Source organism: Chelonoidis abingdonii, chromosome 1 (genome assembly GCF_003597395.2).
Source record: "Chelonoidis abingdonii isolate Lonesome George chromosome 1, CheloAbing_2.0, whole genome shotgun sequence".
NCBI lineage: Eukaryota > Metazoa > Chordata > Testudines > Testudinidae > Chelonoidis > Chelonoidis abingdonii.
The window spans coordinates 123,066,307-123,086,117 of NC_133769.1; the positions used below are offsets into that span (position 1 = coordinate 123,066,307).

At 43.4% G+C, this 19,811-nt stretch overlaps 1 protein-coding gene across 2 annotated transcripts in view; it reads left to right on the forward strand.

The window, feature by feature from the left end:
* Window positions 1-19,811, forward strand: part of PIK3C2G (phosphatidylinositol-4-phosphate 3-kinase catalytic subunit type 2 gamma) — a 337,252-nt gene that overhangs the window by 264,094 nt on the left and 53,347 nt on the right. For both annotated transcript variants that reach the window (XM_032796037.2, XM_032796039.2), the window contains one exon: window positions 18,717-18,811. In XM_032796037.2, coding sequence (XP_032651928.1) covers window positions 18,717-18,811 — 95 coding nt within the window. The remainder of the gene's footprint in view (window positions 1-18,716; window positions 18,812-19,811) is intronic.

The following is a 19,811-nucleotide window of genomic DNA, read 5'->3' on the forward strand; positions in this document are numbered from 1 at the left end:
TAAATGTGAGCATAATAACCAGTAAGTAATCAGTTCACTTATTTCCAGAATCGTAGAAGTTCATACAAATATTTTTTAAATACAATCTGTAGATCCCAATTGGTTTTGATGTCTCCTCCCCCACCAGTTGTATTATTTCTGGGTATACTTACGTCATAATTAAAGGAAATATATATTTACACTTGAAATAAACTAGGCCAGGAACCTTTTTTTCTTAAAATCTCTCTTCATATAACAATCTTAAAAAGGAGGATTTGAGGTATGACAAGGTATCATGCATGTGTTGAGACAGGGGAAGAATAATGTATGCTAGCAGTGATCTGTCAACAAGGGTATTTCACAATGAGTGGGGCATGTAAATAACATAACACGTGGTTAATCTAGCTTAAGTATGCATTATTACTTATAGAAACAGCACTGCTATATACTGCTGCTCAGTAATTAATAATACTCTGAACATTATTTCCTTATCATGTCTAAATTCTTAACCACCTCCCTCTTCTGTCCTGAAGCCCCACCAATGAGCTAACTTCTTGGCTTTGTTGTTACCTTATGCTGACTCCTAGCTCATCTTCTGCAGTCAACTTGGGGGAGTGGGGGAAATAAAAGCTAATGCTGAAGGCCACAGTTCTACTCTGCTTGCACAAAAACAGTTCAGCTATTTGCTGTGTATTCCAAGTTATAGGAAAGCTCCAGGATACCAAGCTATTCACATTTCATAACTGAGTGGCTGCTAGTAATACCACATCCCTTCCATGTCCAATGTGCTTGTTCCTCTTCTTTACAGACTGAGGCTCTGCTCCTTGGCTATACCACTCTAGTGACACAAAGCAATTCTAATTCCATCTTAACCAGCCACTGGAGGATTCCCCTTCTGTAGCGAGATCCTGTGGTGGTATAGAATTGCTATAGTGGCTCCTGCTGCCCCTCTCCCTGCAGCACAAGAGACATGGCCAAGACATCTCTATACCCTATCAATTCCCTGGTAATGTTTGCTCTGATGATACCTACATGGCCCAGGATTGGGAGGATGCAAAGCACTGACAAGAGAAGAGTTTTGTTGCAAAAAACTCAAGCCAGACTTTTAATGCAGCTTCTAGCCTGGGTTCATGGGCTATATTCTCTCTCTCTCTATGGCTTCTTTTACTGTAGTATCTGACTACCTCGCAGTCTTAAATGTGTTTATCTTTCACACTCCTGAGAGATCAGGAACTACTGTTACCCATCTTTTACACATGAGGGACTGAGACACTGATGTCACATGATGAGTCTGTGGAAGAGCAGGAATTGAACCCAGTGGACCATCCTAAAAACTATTATGTAGCCAATAGTACACAGGTTAAAGAAGAAAACCTTTCACTCTGAACTGGACAAGCATTTATTTTCTGAGTATTTAGTGAGCTACCAAGCTATCATATTTATAACCCAACCTGTTGGTTAACTCTTTACATTTTTATGGTGATGTGGGAGCCACATAAGACTAGCCAGAGGGAGGGGAATACAGCAGATGTACAAGTTAAGATCCACAGGCCTTTACTAATCAGAGAAAGGGGTGTAGGGAGCCATTTGCCTGCAGGGGAACTTGGCTTTCAAAAGTTTGGGAAATGAGACTTTCAATAAGCAGAGTATCTGTGTCTTACAGGAATATTCATCTCCAGTTACCCTAGAAAATAGAACATTGTAATTGTTAAAGATTTTGAGAGTGAGACACTCACACAGATTTTGCAAACTGAAGTAGTTAATGCCCTTTCTCTTTGTTCTAATGTCCAAATCCTGAGCTCTTTACTTGGCTATGGAGGGGAATTTCCCTCTGCTTGCACATTGTTTGTTGTTTGTATCTCAGTAGCAGTCATAGATCAGGGCTCCATTGTGCTTGGCATTGTACCAGCACAGAACACAAAGAAGGCCCTAAACTGCATATAGAGTAGCCACCTTCAGAGCACTGTTCCCTCAACTTCCTTTGGAAAGTGGGAAGTGGTGTGTGTGGGTCTAGGAGCCCCCTGTCAGCCCCCTTTGACTTTATAGGAGTCGAAGGGGGCTGGCAGTTCCTGAAAGATGTAATACTAGAGGCTCAGCATGATGCTATTCCAATGCAGAGGAAAGATAAGAAGAGCCACAGGAGACCAATGTGGCTGCACAAGGAGCTTTTTAGCTATCTAAAAACCAAAAGGGATACATGCAGGAAATGGAAGGACGTGCATGTCAGTAAGGATGTATACATGGGTATAGCACAAGTATCTAGGGAAAAAGTCAGGAAAGCCAAGGCAAGGAATGAGTTACAACTGGAAAGAAGTGTTAGAGACAATAAGCAGGGGTTCTACAAATATGTCAGACAAAAACGAAAGATCAGGGATGGCGTGTGCCCACTGCTCAGTGGAGAAGGTGAGCCGGTAATGGAAGATGATAAGAAGGTGGAACTGCTCAGTGCCTACTTTGCTTCACTCTTCATACAAAAAATAATGTGACCCAATGACTAAAGAAGTTGTTATAGAAAATAAAGGGAAATAAATTTAGATAAGGACAAGTAAAGAACACAGCAGAGTTCTTCTGACTAATTTGAATGAATTCAAGTCAGCAGGGCCTGTTGCCATTTACCCTAGGGTTCTGAAGAAATTTCAGAGCCACTGAGATTTGCAAGCTTATGGACGATAGGAGAGGTACTGGAAGACTGGAGAAGGGCTAATGTAGTGCCCATCTTTAAAAACGGGGAAAAGGAGGAGCCGGGGAACTATAGACCAGTCAGTTTGACCTTGATACCTGGGAAGCTACTAGAGCGATGTATAAAACATTCCATTTGCAAATACCTGGAGGATGAAGGGGTGATTACTGACACCCAGCATGGATTTACCAAGAACAGATCATGCCAAACCAGCTTGATTTCCTTCTTTGACAAGGTAACTGCTTTGGTGGATAGGGGGAATGCAGTGAACATAATATACTTGGACTTTAGCAAGACTTTAGACACAGTTCCACATGACATTCTCATAAGTAAGCTGGAGAAATACAGGCTCAGTAGAACTACCTTTAAGTGGATGCATAATTGGTTAAACAACTGGAAACAAAGAGTAGCTATTAAAGGAAGGATGACAGATTGGAAGGAGGTCTGAAGTGGGGTTCCACAGGGATCTCTTCTGGGTCTTGTGTTATTTAGCATCTTTATCAATTACCTCGATCTAGGAATAAAGAGCATGCTGATCAAATCTGTAGGTGACACAAATCTAGGGAGGACTGCAAATACTTTGGAGGATAGAATTAAAATTCAAAGGGCTCTTGATAAATTGGAGAAACTGGGCTATAGTCAACAAAATGAAATTCAACAAAGACAAATGTAAGGTACTACACTTAAGGGAGAAAAACCAAACCCACAAATACAGAATGGGGGATAACTGGCTTGGCAGCAGCACTGCTGAGAAGGATCTGAGAGTTGTAGTGGATCACAACCTCAACATGAGTCAATGATACAACACTGTTGCAAATCTAATGCAATTTTGGGCCATTAAGAGAGGAATAGCACGCAAGTCATGGGAGAAGATAATACCACTCTGTTTAGTGCTGGTTAAGCCTCAGCTGGAGTAGTGTGTCCAATTTTGGTCACTGCTGTATAAAAAAGATATAGAGAAACTGGAAAGGGTCCAGAGATGAGTGACTAAAATCATCAAAGGGATGGAATGTAAGCTATGTGAGCAAAGGCTGAAGGGACTGGGTATGTTTAGTTTGGAAAAGAAACATGATAGTGGTCTTCAAATACTTGAAGGCTGCCATAAGAAAGATGGAGAAAATTGTTCTCTCTTGCCACAGAGGGCAGGACAAGAAGCAGTGAGTTCAAACTACAACATAGCAAATTTAGATTAAATATCAGGAAAAACTTCCTAACTGTAAGAACAGTAAGACAATGGAACAAACTTCCTGTGGAAGTCATGGAATCTACTTCACTGGAGGTTTCAAAAGGAGGCTGGATAGTTACAACAAATCCTGCACCTTGGCAGGGGGTAGATAACCTTGGTGGTCGCTGCTAACCCTGTGGTTCCATTATTCTCTGAGGAGAGGTATAGTGAAGCCCTGGGATTTTCCTGGCTTGAAAGTGGGCCCTGAGCATATTCTCAAGGAGTAAAGCAATCCCTTTATTTAGTGGAGTGAATAAGGAGGGGAATTCTGTGTAGAGACACCTTCCCTCTTCCCTTCCCCCCACAGAGATTTTACTCCTTTTTTCTATATATGGGATGATTCAGGCCTCCATTTTTACTCTCTCTCTGTATTCTGGCAAAACTCTGCTTGGCTTAATAAGAGTTTTGCCTGAGTGAGAACTTGGTGATTTGTCCTTCAGCCTTGTCTCTTAATTAGAATGAATATAAAAGAGAAACAATACCCCATAACAAGCAGATTATGAATTTTGATTGACAACATCCTTCACTTACATCACTTTAATTTTCAAAGATTGTAGGTAATTACACTTATTAAAGAGAGTAAAATAAAAATTAAAATGTATGAATTTGTAATGTGCTCCTAGCAATGAAGAGATTAAAACTCAGTGCCAAATTTACTTTGTCATGAATACAGATGCAATATTCCCACTGGGATGCATTCTGAAATATACTCAATATTGTATGCATCCAGGTACTCTTAGCCTACTATGGGGGGAACAGATATCAAAAATGATTTTGCCTAAGGTGTTTCATGATGATCAAAAAAAAAGTGTTACTTTGTGCAAAAATATCCATCAAAACAATTTTGATATTCAGTGATGTTTATTTTTCTTTTACTGAATTACATCTGCTGAAAGTATTAAAATTCCATACCATTCAACTATACACTGTGAAGAAATGAAATGGTTTCTGTCATTTCTAATGGTTCACATATAGGCCAAGGTCTGTGTTGGCACAATTGAGCACGGCACCAGTGATGTCGGTAGAGTTGGACCCATTTATACCAGCAGAAAAATAGGACCTATCTCCTTTTAAAACAAGAGACAGGCTCATTGAATGGGGAAATGTGCATTACACCTCCCTGTGCAGGCTTTACTCCCAGTGCTTAATGTGGGACTCAGCCCTAGATAGACCAGACTTCTGTACTATTCCTTGTGATACATGACAACTCTCTCTGCTGCACGTGCTCATATGTGCTTCTTGTTATGTTCCCAGTATTTCATCTTTTGCAGGCCATCAGTATTTCTTGATGTCTTATGAGACCAAAGCTAGGAGAGAGGGTGTTAGGAGCTAATCTTTCAACAGTCGAGGACAGGAGGATTATAATTCTCTACCAAACTGTCAGTAAAGCAGTTGGTCATTTTTGCAGTATTCTACCCCAATCCACTCAAGCTGAACTGGTTCCATCAACCTTTGATGGTAGATCGTTAAAACAGGTCTTGAGAGGAAAGGTGTGAGATAAATTACATAAATTCACCCATGAAAGCTTATGCTCGAATATGTCTGTTAGTCTGTAAGGTGCCACAGGACTCTTTGTTGCTTTTTACAGATCCAGACTAACATGGCTACCCCTCTGATACTTGAAATCAAAGGATGTAGGAGATAGAATAAGACTTACCTACCTTCCAGGTGTGGTGAGAAGCTTCTTTAGTTAGTGTTTGCACAGCACTTTGCTTTTATGCATCAAAGGATTGCAAAGTATTCTTCCAGGGTAGGTTACCTCAAGGAGATTTGATCAATTTCTCTTTATCCATTGCCTTACTTTCTTAATTTCTCATACAACACGACTACAGTGCATGGTTTCTTTAAAAATGAAATTCCAGAAACGTTGACAAGAACGTAAACTAGGGCTGTAATTTGCTTTAAAAAATGGCCATCCAAATAAATAAGGGGAACACAAACACTGCAAATCATTCAGCCTTAAAACTGCAATTAATTTCCAAATAAATTAGTGTGTTTAGTTTTAAATAATCAAAAATAAATAAACCCAGGGAAGGAGCATCCACAAGTCATACTAAAAGAACTCATGAACTCTATTCAGCCCTGGGGCTATGCTTTGGGCACTCATAGGAGCTTTTCCATTGACTTCAGTGAGCGTAGGATCAATCCTTAGAAGTCAAATCTTGATTCGATTGAAGTCAATGGGAGTTCTGACTTTGTCTTCTATTACACAAATGTTTGGCCCTTGTTTATAAGAGAGAACCAGCAGTGCACACATTTTTTAACAATGCAGAGCCCAAGCATGCGGGTCCACCAGTTGCTCCGTATCCATATTGGGCATCAGAGCAGGTGTGCGCCATTATAGTTTAGGTCAAAATTCTGGTCTCATAAAAGAAAATGGCAAAACGCCCGTCAACTTCAATGGGACCACAATTTGGCACTGAATGCAGGAGTGTCTAAACTGTGACCTGATAGCCGAAAACAGCTGATGGCATCTGGCAGCTATTGTTGATTGTAGCTGATGGAAGTTGAAGGTGGTTAATGCCTCAGAGGAGCCCCCTCAGTGCCTTGCAGAATCAAACTTCTTGTGTTCAGTTTTTTCCCCTTTTCTTCCTTGTGTTCAGTTCATTTTATCTGTGTTGTTAAATCCGTTTCATATATACATTGGAAAAAGGCAAAAAAAAAAAAAAAGCCATGCTCATACCTATGGTGTCTGTTTCAGATCTCAGATATATGTATTTCCCCTGATCTATTGCACTGTCTTCAACCTAGTTAAACAATTAATAAGTTTATTTCTTGCATATAAAAATGTCAATTGCAAGTGAAGAATTCCTCCATTGGATGGAAAGTTTCACTTTCTAAAACATTAATCTATTCCAATAATAGAACAGATACGGAGTAGATATATTATATTATATTATATTATATTATATTATATTATATTATATTATATTATATTATATTATATCGGAGTAGATTATTGGAGTAGCAGGCATCTACTCCAATAATAGAACAGATTCAAAAGGGGTGGGGCAAGACATGATTCTCAACTGAATTCTGAGGGCTTGGCTACACTTGCAGGTGTGCAGCACTGGGAGTTACAGCTGTCTTCATACAGCTGTTTAGGGAGAGCGCTGCAGTGTGGCCACATGTGCAGCATTTGCAGCTCTGTTGGGAGTGGTGCATTGTGAGCAGCTATCCCACAGAGCACCTCATCCCATTTTGGTGCCGTGGGTTGTGGGAAGGGGACGGAAGTGTGCGGGTCATTCCGCTTCCTGTCCCAACACCCCGTGGTGCATCACTTCACATCCCAGCAGTGACTGTTTTTCCGTCCATGTTTGGCGCCATTGTGAGTCTCCCAGTGGTTTCTGTGCAGCACGATTTCTGTGGGAAATGGAGCCCGAGCTGCTGAGGACTTTGCTGATGAGTGTCACCACACATCACGTTTGGCAGTGGAGCTATTCCTTCAGCTCCAAAGTGACAGTGAGAAGTCCGACGATGATATCGAGTTGCCTGACACGTATGACACTAAATTGCTTGTGGCAGTCATGGAAATGCTCAGCACCATGGAACGCCGCTTTTGGGCTCAGGAAACAAGCACTGAGTGGTGGGATCACATCGTCATGGAAGTCTGGGATGACGAGCAGTGGCTGCAGAACTTTGGGATGAGAAAAGCCACTTTCATGGGACTGTGTGAGGAGCTCGCCTTCACCCTGCAGTGCAAGGACACAAGATTGAGAGCTGTCCTGCCAGTGGAGAAGCGGGTGCCTATTCCAATCTGGAAGCTGGCAACTCCAGACAGCTACCGATCGGTCGCGAACCAGTTTGGAGTGGGAAAGTCGACTGTTGGAATTGTGTTGATGCAAGTTTGCAGGGCCATTAATCGCATCCTGCTAAGAAGAACCGTGACTCTGGGGAACGTGCAGGACATTCTGGATGGCTTTGCACAAATGGGTTTCCCTAACTGTGGGCTAGATGGGACGCATATTCCTATTTCTGGGCACCACCCCACCTGGCATCGAGTACATTAATCGGGGTGAAGGTGGGTATTTCTCTATGGTTCTTCCAGGTGCTTGTGATCACCGTGGGTGTTTTCATTGACATCACACCAGGCTGGCCTGGAACAGGTGCAATGATGCACACGTTCTTTCGCGAACACTGGGCGTATTCAGGAAGCTGCAGGCTGGGACTTTTTTTCCCAGACAAGAAGATCAACAGTATGGGGACGTCGAAATGTCACTGTTGTGATCCTTGGTGACCCCGCTTATCCTGTTAATGCCTTTGGCTCATGAAACTGTATACGGCGAAGATTGCAGGAGCAACGGACCGTCTAAACGTACAAGCTGAGGCTGGTGCCGACTGAGCTGTGAAGTGTGCTTTTGGGCCGTTTTAAAAGAGGCGCTGCGCAAATCTCTGTATGGGAAAGCTGGACTTGGGGGAAAGCAGCTATCCCTGCTCGGTATATAATCCGCGTGCTGTACCTCCATATATATTTGTTGAAGGGAAAGGATGAGACATTCCGTCAGGCAATGCACCTCTGAGGTTCAACGCTTGGAGGCTGAATTGTACAGCCACGAGAGGCCAGGGCCTACTAGAAGAAGGCCCACACAGGCACAAGGATTAGGGATGCCTTGAGGGGGAATTGAGGGCTGAAACCACAGTTAAAAAGTGGTAAGCCTTTACATGTGTTTTAACCCACTTGGATCCATGCTTGCTTTGTATTTGTGCATGAATACCTAATATTTGTTTGAAGATCTTGGTTACGTCACTCAAATTTATGTGTCACAGCACGAAGTGAAATTATAGTGCCGAAAACAGTTAGGCTTCCAAGATTGAATGATGTGAGTAATGTGGTTGGGAGAGTGGGACGCAGCGCAGAGATGCAGAACCAATAGTGAGTAGATCGCACTGGTTCCTAAACCCCGACTGAGTGAAGGCCTTCACCCTCAGATGCACTGAAGGATACTAAAATGAGTCAAGGCAAAAGTTTACCTATTAGCTCTTACAAAGGCATCTGCCACTAACCCCAGAAGAATCTGAATAGTTAACTTTACGATATTTCATTTCATAGTGACTTTCAGTTCTTCACACCTTTACTACAGTGTCCAAGGTAAAGTCTACTGTTAAATATTTGTTTAATATTAAACGTTCGTACATCTGTCTTTTTTCCTCTGTCCTTCATTATGACATCCACACTTTTCTTTCCTCTATCCAATCCTCTTTTCTTTTTTGGTAAACAGAAAACCAGTCATTACCAGGGATCCAATTGTTATCACAGAAAAAGTTAGAAGGTTATTTACGATAACACATGCTGTTGCGTCGTATCTATGCTTAACCTCTGGAGCAAACTATCAGGGGACAATGGGGCAAACAGTCAAAGAGCACTACCAATATGAATGAGAAAGATATCTAATAATCAATAGACTCAAGAAGGATAAGAGAGAGGATAAGCTAGTCCTGATTAGTACAGAAGACAACAATTCATAACAGCAATCCTATAACAAAGATCATCAATTGTTTAATATTGTGAGAAAGGAACAAACTAATAGCTGACTACAAAACCCAGGGAGAGCTCAAATAAGTAATGTGATTGGAAAAAAACAGACTAGCACCTAGATCGGGGGTAAAACAAGCTACGATATAATTAAATGTTCCTCTTACATGACGAAGGCAATCAGTGCAAGCATTTGTCAAATGTTGTACAAGACATGCTTGTAGGCACACTACAGTGTAAGATAACTGTTTGGATATTCTAGACAATTGCCACAATATATGCATCTAGTAAACACAAAGGATCACATCTGTTCGAACACCACGACTTCGGGTTACACAACAGAAAATCTGGAACAAAATTTAAGCAGGAAAGCCCTGAGACAGATGTCATACCGCAGATCTTTATCACAATGAAAGAATAAGGACAATGTGATAAATAGATTATTGAACAAAGGATGCTTAGAAAGTTGATGTGATTTTTACATTACACAAGCAATCTTAAATGTTCATGTACACAAAGTACACACAGGAAAAACTCAATGCCTTGGTAGAAAGCTAAATCATTATTCTAATTTATAGATTCACCACTACATCACAGAAGCTAAATAGTTTGGTATGCTAGAATTCCATTCAGTAAATCCCACTGAACATTCTGGACACATTAGTCATTAATGTAATATGTGATTTTAATACATGGTAGAACTGTGCTGTGATGCCTGAAATCAAGGGTGGAGAATATTTTCTGCATCCATGCACAGAACACTATTTGCTCTACACTGTTATTATTAAGATATTATGGAAAAATAGTCATGGATATCTGTTGAAATAATTACATATCACCATGAGAACCCAGAAGCCACGCCATTCCAACCCAACAAGGGATTCTTCCCTTAAGAAAGAGCAAAGCTACAATGAAACAAGAGACATTCCTACCAGGTTTCACAGCCACACTCTAACTTGCACCAGACCTTTCAATTGTACTATTCTCCAAATGGATATCCTGTGCTCAAATCTGTAGCATAGTTGGATCACACTATGGCCTACATAAGCATAACATATAGTTAAAAGCAATACGTTGGCTTTGATTACTCTACCACTCTTGCCTCTGTCTGTCTTCTGCTTCCATATAATTTCCAACCTCCTCCAGCTCTTCTCTGAAATGTCCCATTCAGAAAGAAAATCGTCTATTAAAAAACGTATCTTATACCCTCTCTACTTGGAGAGACATGAATTACGACCGGCACAGGGAACAAGCACTGAGTGGTGGGATACATCGTCATGGAGTCGGGATACGGAGCAGTGGGCTGCGAACTTTGGGAGAGAAAAGCCCACTTTCAGGGGACTGTGTGGAGGAAGCTCGCCTTCACCCTGCAGTGCAAGGACACAAGATTGAGAGCTGTCCGCCAGGGAAGCGGGTCCTATTCCAATGGAAGCTGGCACTCCAGACAGCTACCGATCGGCCTTGTCGCCGAACACAGTTTGGAGTGGGAAAGTCGACCTGTTGGAATTGGTGTTGATCGCAGTTTGCCAGGGCCATTAATCGCATCCTGCTAGAAGAACCGTGACTCTCGGGGAACGTGCAGGACTTCTGGATGGCTTGCACAATGGGTTTCCTTTTTCTTTACGTGGAGGGGCAATGATGGGACGCATGTTCCTATTCTGGCACCACCCACTAGTTCCTTGAGTACATTAATTAGAAGCGTATTTCTCTATGTTCCCAGGCGCTGTGGATTCCACTGTGGGTTTTCATTGTAATTACACAGGCTTGGCCTGGAAGGTGCCATGATGCCACGCATCTTTCAGAAACAGTGGCCTGTTCAGGGGAAGCTGCAGGCCGGAACTTTTTTCCCAGACCGGATAGATCACAGTAGGACTTTCGAAATGCCATTGTGATTCCCTGGAGCCCTCTTACTCATGCGCGTTTAATTTGCTTGGGCTCATGAAACCAATACAGGGAAACTTGACAGGAGCAAGGACCTGTCAACTACAGGCGAGAGCCGGGCCGAATGACTGTGGAGCTGTGGCTTTTGGCCGTTTAACAGGATACTGGAGATCTCTTTAAGGAAGCTAAACTGGGGGAAAGCAGCATCCCTGCGGTTATATCCGCGTGCTGTACCCTCCATAATTTGTGAAGGAAGGGTGAAACATTCAGTGATGAATGACCTCCGAAGTTCCGCCTGGAGGGCTGAAATTTGCACAGCCAGAGAGCAGGGCTACTAGAGAGGCCCCGCACAGGGCACAAGGAATAGGATGCCTTAGGGAGGATTTGAGGCTGAAAAACCAACAGTAAATAGTTGGAGCCTTGCACGGGAGTGAAGTGCAGTTGGTTACAATGATTCAGTGCCTGTTTTTCCAGGCTACGTATCTTCATTTCTGCAATTAAAAAAAAAACTGGTTTTAAAGCCAAAGAATTCATTTATTGAAGAAGAAATAACTAAAGGACAGGAGGGTAGTGGTGACTTACATTCAGAGGTTTGAAATAACGCGCTGCCTGGAGGTGCTGGCATGCTCTGCACTTCAGGATGAAAATGCTGCATGTGATGGGGGTTGAGTGCATAGGGTAAGGGTCATACTTCCAGGGCTGGTAGGTGAAACGTAAGGTGTTTGGGGGCAGCTGGTGGTGGTAAGAACTGGATGCTGGAGAGGGGGTTTGAGCTGACATGGGGCCAAGGAAAAAGAGCTTGGGACTGGTGGGGGTGGCCACAAGTAGTTGCTCTGCCCTGATGGCTAGAGTGACGATAAGTCCATTGGCACTCCAGGATGCTGTAACAGCTGCTCATGCTTTTCTTCTTAAGCCACTGCCTTTTCCTGCGTTTCTTTCTTCCTCCATGCTGATTTTTGCCCTCTCAATTATCCTGCAGTCTTTTCACTCTCTCTGATAGACTGATTCATAACTGCTTTCACCCTTATCTCTTGCTTTTTCGTGGCTTTTCGCTCGGTTTTGTAGCCTCTCAGCAGTCTCTAATTGATTGGCCAGTCGATGGCTTCAAGGACACTGTTATAGAAGACAAAAATTAGGAAAACATTTAACGGAGAGGCTGATTGTGTGTATAATCACAGTGAAGAAGTTTACACGTCTGGCTTTAGCAGACTTTCCACATACCAACAGAGCACAACGACCGACAGCAGCGAATGAAATGTGATGTATCGGGGGAAATGGGTGCAGGAGTTAATTAATCTGAAGATATCTTCGCTGCTGCGGGTCACCTGGGAAGAGGGACTGATTGGGTTCAGGGCTGTACTGGGCGCTCTTCCTGTGCATCTTGGGGGTAACAAAACAGGCTCAGGGGGCCTACACTGACACTATCGCAACATTTTCCACAGTAGTTTATCCTGGAAGCATATCTCGTGCTGCGGGTCACACTGAGGAAGGGGGGAATCTGATTGGGTTCAGGCTTTGTACTGGGGTTCTCTGGTGTGTTTGGAGAGAAAGCACAGCTGCAGGGGGGACCTACACTGAACACTACCCAACATTTCCACAGGATTTTATCCTGGAAGATATCTCGCTGCTGCGGGTCATCCTGGCGAAGGCAGAGGGAAGGTCTTCTACCAGCAATGCGATCCGCCTGGCCCCTAGTGCAGCTTGTCTTGTGCAGCAATCGGTCCCCCAGCCCTCTCGCGGCACAGTGGCTGCGGACGCATTAGCTGACTGGGGACAAGAGCACAGGTGGACTTCACTATTAACTTGCACAAGCGCCATTGCCGCACGCTCCTGGCAGAAACTTCTGTTATGAGATTACCGGGCCGATTACCGCGACATGTGAGCCACATCAATTGGGCTATTCACAGTCTAGGCATGCATGCGATGCATGCAGCCATAACCCTCTCTCCTCTCCCGAGAACATTTTCCCATTTCCATCCTGAAAATAAAAGCTGCTTACCAGGAACCCACTCCTCTGCTTCTTCTTCACCAACAAGTTCCAGCTGCTGCGACTGGCTAACTTCCTCCTGGCTTGAGAAGAGCTCCTGGCTGCATGCCTCCTGGGACTCTGAGGTGTCTCCTCCAACCCCAGTACCCTCACTCTCGGTTTCCTTCCCCCTCCCCCTCACCCTTCTCTCCCCACCGTGGTCGTCGGATTGGCAGTGGGGTCACCCCCAAATATCGCATCCAGCTTCTTGTAAAAACGGCAGGTCGTGGGGGCAGCACCTGAGCAGCGGTTTCCCTCGCAGGCTTTGCAATAGGCACTCCGCAGCTCCTTTACTTTAACCCTGCACTGCACCGTGTCCCGGTCATGGCCCCTTTCCAGCATGTCCCTTGAGATCTGCCCATAGGTATCATAATTCCTACGGCTGGAGCGCAGCTGTGACTGCACAGCTTCCTCTCCCCAAACACTGATGAGGTCCAGCAACTCGCCATTGCTCCATGCTGGAGCTCATTTGCCGCATGGAGACATACTCACCTGGAAAGATTCACTGATTGATTGCACTCCACACCTGGCTGAGCAAACAGGAAGGGGATTTTTAAAATTCCCAGGGCATTTAAAGGGCAGGTCACCTGAGGCCAGGGCTGTAGAGTGCGAACTGATGAGCAGAGTGGCTGAACAGGCATTCTGGGATACCTCTGAATATCTCGGAGGCCAATTACAGGGCTTTTGGTGGCCACACTTGCAGAGCAGCGCTGCAATCTCTATACCCGAGGCAGAGCAGGAATACAACCAGCGCTGCAGCCAGGGAAATGCAGCACTGTATGTGCCTTGCAAGTGTTGATGGTGAGTAAGTTGCAGCACTGGTGGTGGGTTTACAGCACTGCAACTCTGCCGTGTAGACAAGCCCTAACACTGTAATTTACATTCTGAGATCTGATATGCTTTCTAAACTTCTGAAGTTGACCTCTTGCAATTCACAGTATCAATAGAGCCCCCAAGATAATTGTATCCTTATGTTCAAACACAACTCCCTGTTTCATACTCAAGTATTCTATCCTCTGTATTGCTACAACTGCTTTAGCACAATTTTTATGACTATTCATGAAAAACTATTTAACCATTTCCGTTTGCTTCTAATTACTCAAGAGAAACACTGAACCTATGAAGTTCTGTAATTCATTGGATTTTTTTCCTTCCCCTCCTGTCACTGTTTAAGTGATTCCTAGTGATGCTCACCTAGTCACTATGCAATATAAGAAGGGAATAGATCGTTATAAGGCAATCATTCTAGCATTGAAATTAGGGCTGTCGCATGCTTAAAAAAAATGAATCACATGCAATTAATCGCACTGTTAAACAACAATAGAATACCATTTATTTAAAAATTTGATGTTTTCTACATTTTCAAATATATTGATTTCAATTACAACACAGAATACAAAGTGTACAGTGTTCACTTCATATTTATTTTTTATTACAATTATTTGCACTGTCAAAAACAAGAGATGGTATTTTTCAATTCACCTAATACAAGTACTGTAGTGCAATCTCTTTATCATGAAAGTTGAACTTACAGACGTAGAATTCTGTGCAAAAAATCCTGCATTCAAAAATAAAACAATGTAAAACTTTAGAGCCTACTAGTCCAATCAGTCCTACTTCTTGTTCAGCCAATCGCTCATACGAACAAGTTTGTTTATATTTGCAGAAGATAATGCTGCCTGCTTCTTGTTTACAACATCACCTGAAATTGAGAACAGGCATTCACATTGCACTGTTGTAGCTGGTGTCACAAGATATTTACATGCCAGATGCACTAAAGATTCATATGTCCCTTGATGCTTCAACCACCATTCCAGGGGACATGCATCCATGGTGATGACAGGTTCTGCTTGATAACGATTGAAAGCAGAGCAGACCAACACATGTTCATTTTCATCATCTGAGTCAGATGCCATCAGAACAAGATTAATTTTCTTTTTTGGTGGTTTGGGCTCTGTAGTTTCCGCATCAGAGTGTTGCTCTTTTAAGACTTCTGAAAGCATGCTCAATACCTCACCCCTCTCAGATTTTGGAAGGCACTTCAGATTCTTAAATCTTGGGTTGAGTGCTGTAGCTATCTTTAGAAATTTCACATTGGTATCTTCTTTGCATTTTGTCAAATTTGCAGTGCAAGTGTTCTTAAAACAAACAACATGTGCTGGATCATCATCCAAGACTGCTATAACATGAAATATATGGCAGAATGCAAGTAAAACAGAGCAGGAGACATACAATACTCCCCCAAGGAATTCAGTCACAAATTTAATTAACGCATTTTTTAATGAGTGTTATTAGCATGGAAACATGTCCTCTGGAAAAATGGCCAAAGCATGAAGAGGCATATGAATCTTTAGTGCATCTGGCAATATCTTGCAATGACGCCAGCTACAACAGTGCCATGCAAATGGCTGTTCTCACTTCCAGGTGACATTGTAATTAAGAAGTGGGCAGCATTGTCTCCCATACATGGAAACAGACTTGTTTCTCTTAGTGATTGACTGAACAAGAAGTAGGACTGATTGGACATGTAGGATTTAAAGTTTTACATTGTTTTTATTTTTGAATGTAGGATTTTTTGTAGGGATTGGGAATAGTTATGAAGTACAGATTTTCATCTGAACTTTCCCAATGTTTTGGGAGTATTTGGATAATGATGTAAGCAGAACAGAACCTCACGCATACTTGCATAGCTGTACTGGCATAATGGGGTTAACATCTGCTGCAGTGAGGGTGAGGATAAAACAGTGTCCATCCCTCCCCCAGCACTGTTCCAGAACTGGCCAGCAGAGACTCTACCAGAGTCTGGGTGGACTGGGATCTAGGTGATTCCCCCAGGCCACGTGAGGGTGGGGGTGTGAAATCTGCAGAGAGGAGCCAGCCACAGATTGGTAGCAATAGATGAAGCCAAAACAAGGATTGCTACCCTGGGTGGGAGAGTGCATAAAGTGGAGCCCAACCAGTGTCATCCCTCCCATCAACATCTTCTTAGTCCGGTGGCACAAGGACCTAGATGGTGCCTCCATTCCCACCTCATGGCATGATGGAGAGCTATAGAGAGTAGCCAGCCAGAGACTCTAGCCAGTAGAAACAGGAGGAGCCAAACAGTACAAAGTGCTCTGACTTTCTCTGCCCTCTGCTGATTGGCTGTTTGCTCCAGCCCTCCCTTCCTCCCTGCCCTCCCCCTTCCTCAGGCTCTTCATCTCAGCTTCACTCCACATCTCCACCACCTTACCCTCTTCTCCTCTGCCCTGTCCCTCTCATCCTCCCTGCCCTCCCTTTTCTTTTCATTTAGCTGATACCCTCCCAAGTATCACCCCATTCCCCAAAATGGTGGACCTAACATGACAGTTGCTGCCATCCCATTGTTCACTCTGCTTGTGTGTCCTACCCCTTCACCCCTCTGTGTCTATCTTGTCTTATTAGACAATATTGTTTCCTTATGCTCCCCCATCTACCTGTATCCAGCTGCTGGCTCTTGGCTTATACTTAGATTGCAAGCTTTTGGGGCAGGGACTGTCTTTTTCTTGTGTGTTTGTACAGCACCTAGCACGGTGGGATCCTGGTCCATGACTGGAGCTCCTAGGCACTACAGTAAAACAAATAAATAATAATAGGAGCAAACTCTCACTTTTTTGTTAGTTTAGTAAATGGATATAATGGGCCAAATTCAGTCCTAGTGTTAGTAAAATGAAACCCTATTTGTTCCAGTAAAGTTAGAGTAGTTTATATAGAGGTTGAGGGTATTTTTTTACAGCAGGATAAATAACAAGGGTTAGCTATCTCTCTGCAAAAATCCTAGTGGAGACAAGAGACTGTCATTTTTACTTCAAGCAACGTGAGGTCAACCACAGGTGGGAGGTAAAATGTTGACCTTGACCTAACTACATCATGGTAAAAGCTACCTTTGCCTCTCCACTAGGATTCTACAGCAAGACAGCTAACCTGCATTCGTTATCCCACAATTTAAAAAAACAACAACAACTTTTTTGGTGAAGACATTTGGCTCAATGCCTTTAAAAGTACTAATAGGAAATACTGAGTCAGTGCTGAGATTACAAACCTGGCTGGGCTTGCATTCAAGGTGATGGAATTTTTGCCCCCTGTTTCAGTGGGAACAGGATCAGACTGTGACTGCATATTAATATGAATCTGTGCAAAGTATCAGGACCACGGGATCAGGCCTTCAATCAGAGGTGAAAGTAAGCCAGTACGGGCTGGTAGGGCATACCAGTAAAAAGTGGCCGCTGGTACTGGCCTGTACTCAGCTGATGTTAAAGCACTGCCATGGCAGTGCTTTAGGTACCCTGGCTAAAGTGCTGCTGTGGTAGCGCTTTAACGTCATCGCTCCTTTTGCCCCCCACTCCGGGCTGCTGCTGGGGGTGGAAAAAGGGGCAGCTTCCCTGGGCCTGCAATTTAAAAGGGCCTAGGGCTTCGGCTGCCGCTACTGCAGCAGCAGCAGCCAGATCCCCAGGCCCTTTAAATTGCCGCTGGAGCCCCGGGTGGCACAGGCCAGGCAGTGCAGATGGGCTAGCATGGGGATACTGACCCCAGCCAGGGCTGGCTCCAGGCACCAGCTGACCAAGCACATGCTTGGGGCGGCACCTTGGGGCAGGGTGGCACTCGGTTTTTGGGTTTTTTTTTAATTCGGCTGGGTGGCGCTGGAGGGGTTTTTTTGTTTTGTTTCGGCAGCGTGGCGCTCGGAGGGGGTGGGGGCTTGGGTGGCACGGCGCTTGCGAGGGGGTGTTACGATGGGGCGGCTCTCTTTTATTTTGCGTGGGGTGGAAAAAAGTTAGAGCCGGCCCTGACCCCAGCCCCGCCCCTTCCACCAAGGCCCTGTCCCTTCCAGGGGCCATAGCCCGGTAAGTATGGAATGTTACTTTCACCCCTGCCTGCAATTGGCAAATACACAGTAATCTTTTCCTTTTCTTTATTCCTAGTATCTTTAGCTCTCATAAATCTACAGTTGTTTTGGAACCTTTCTGCAAACTCTTGTGTCTATAAATGTGAGCCAAATTCTGTATTGATTTACATGCCTTGCTTCCTATACAAGTAGGAGCTTTTTTCCCCCACTGCAAACTTGAAGAAGTTGAAAACCCATGTAATATTTTTTTTAAAAATATATAGGAAAAATCACAAACAACAGCTCAATTATATTCATTTTTCTACAAAATACCCTTAGGGTATGGACAATTAAATCATAACATTTCAGCTGAAATTCGGACTGATGACGAATGGAAAATTTTAAATCTCTCTTAATGGCTCTCTAATATTTATAACAAGCTCATCTCTAGTGTTTTTTAATTCCAGACCTTCCTTAAGCAGGCAATATTTTGTTATACATGTTATGTAAAATAGTATTTCAATGCTTTAGCTATGCATTTCCATTAATATTTTCACTAACTGAAATTCACTCTTTCAGTAGCTGGAAATTCATTTCTTTTGCTTATTTCAGGTCCTAAATCTACTGAACAGAAACCTGGAGTGCAGTTAGTCATATCCTATGAGAGCACCCACCTGACAATATTGTTGAAACATATGAGGAATATTGTAAGTCCTTTTATTATAATTAAACTGTAACATAAGATTTTATGTTAGCAGCGTGCTGTGCTAACATTAATCCTCACAATGTCCTTGCAGATAAATACATTTTATAGAAGGTTGTGTGACAGTGCTTTTCATTTAACGTGTTTGATCTCTTTCAACCAGGTTCAAAGCCAGGGTGTGGTACAGAAACTAGCACCATTAGTTGCATGGCCAGTGATGATCTCCTACATAATGGCTCTTTGAGCTGTGTTAGATATTACTGATTCTGAGTTGTTATCGACTCTTGCCAGGAGTAGATGGAGTCACATGACAGGGGCTCTGTCCCTTTCTTGGTAAAGTCCTAGCTGGAGAGTACTTGTTTATCTACCCCTAGAGTTCTTTCACATGGGATTGTACAGGTATGTCAGCTCTCCTGTTCAACATATATGTGAAGTTCAGGAACATCATTTGCTATTGGTTAAGGGGGCAGAGTGCCCCCGGGACTTTTCATAAGTCTATGTGCTCCATTCCCCTCTTCCCAAAACTTATAACCACATATAACCTTCTATATGCTGACAAAACTCTTCCCTCTGCCTCTCCCTGCCATTTTTTTCTGAAGTGACTCCCTTGGTGAAGTTGCTAGAGGAAATACTGAGGTGGGTTAGGCTGCAATATCATTGGTATGATGACAATGCTCAGCTCTACTCTCAGCAGACCTAGATGGTAAAATTATCTGCTTTCCTGTAGTCTGGCTGTGATAGGACTTGCAAGGCTCAGTTCAGACAAGACTCAGGTGATGCTGGTTGGCTTAGGGGATCTTGTGAGGGCAGTATGCATTAATTCAGCTAAAGTGGTATGTCTGCTCTTTGATATTAACAGCCTCTACAGGCACTGGAATCCCCAACTGCTCTTCTCAGTCTCAAGTAATGTCAGTGGCTAGAAGACCCTTTCATTACCTTTGTTTAACTAGGAGATTGTGACATCTCTTCCATGCCATGGACCCAACTGTGGTCATTCATACCTT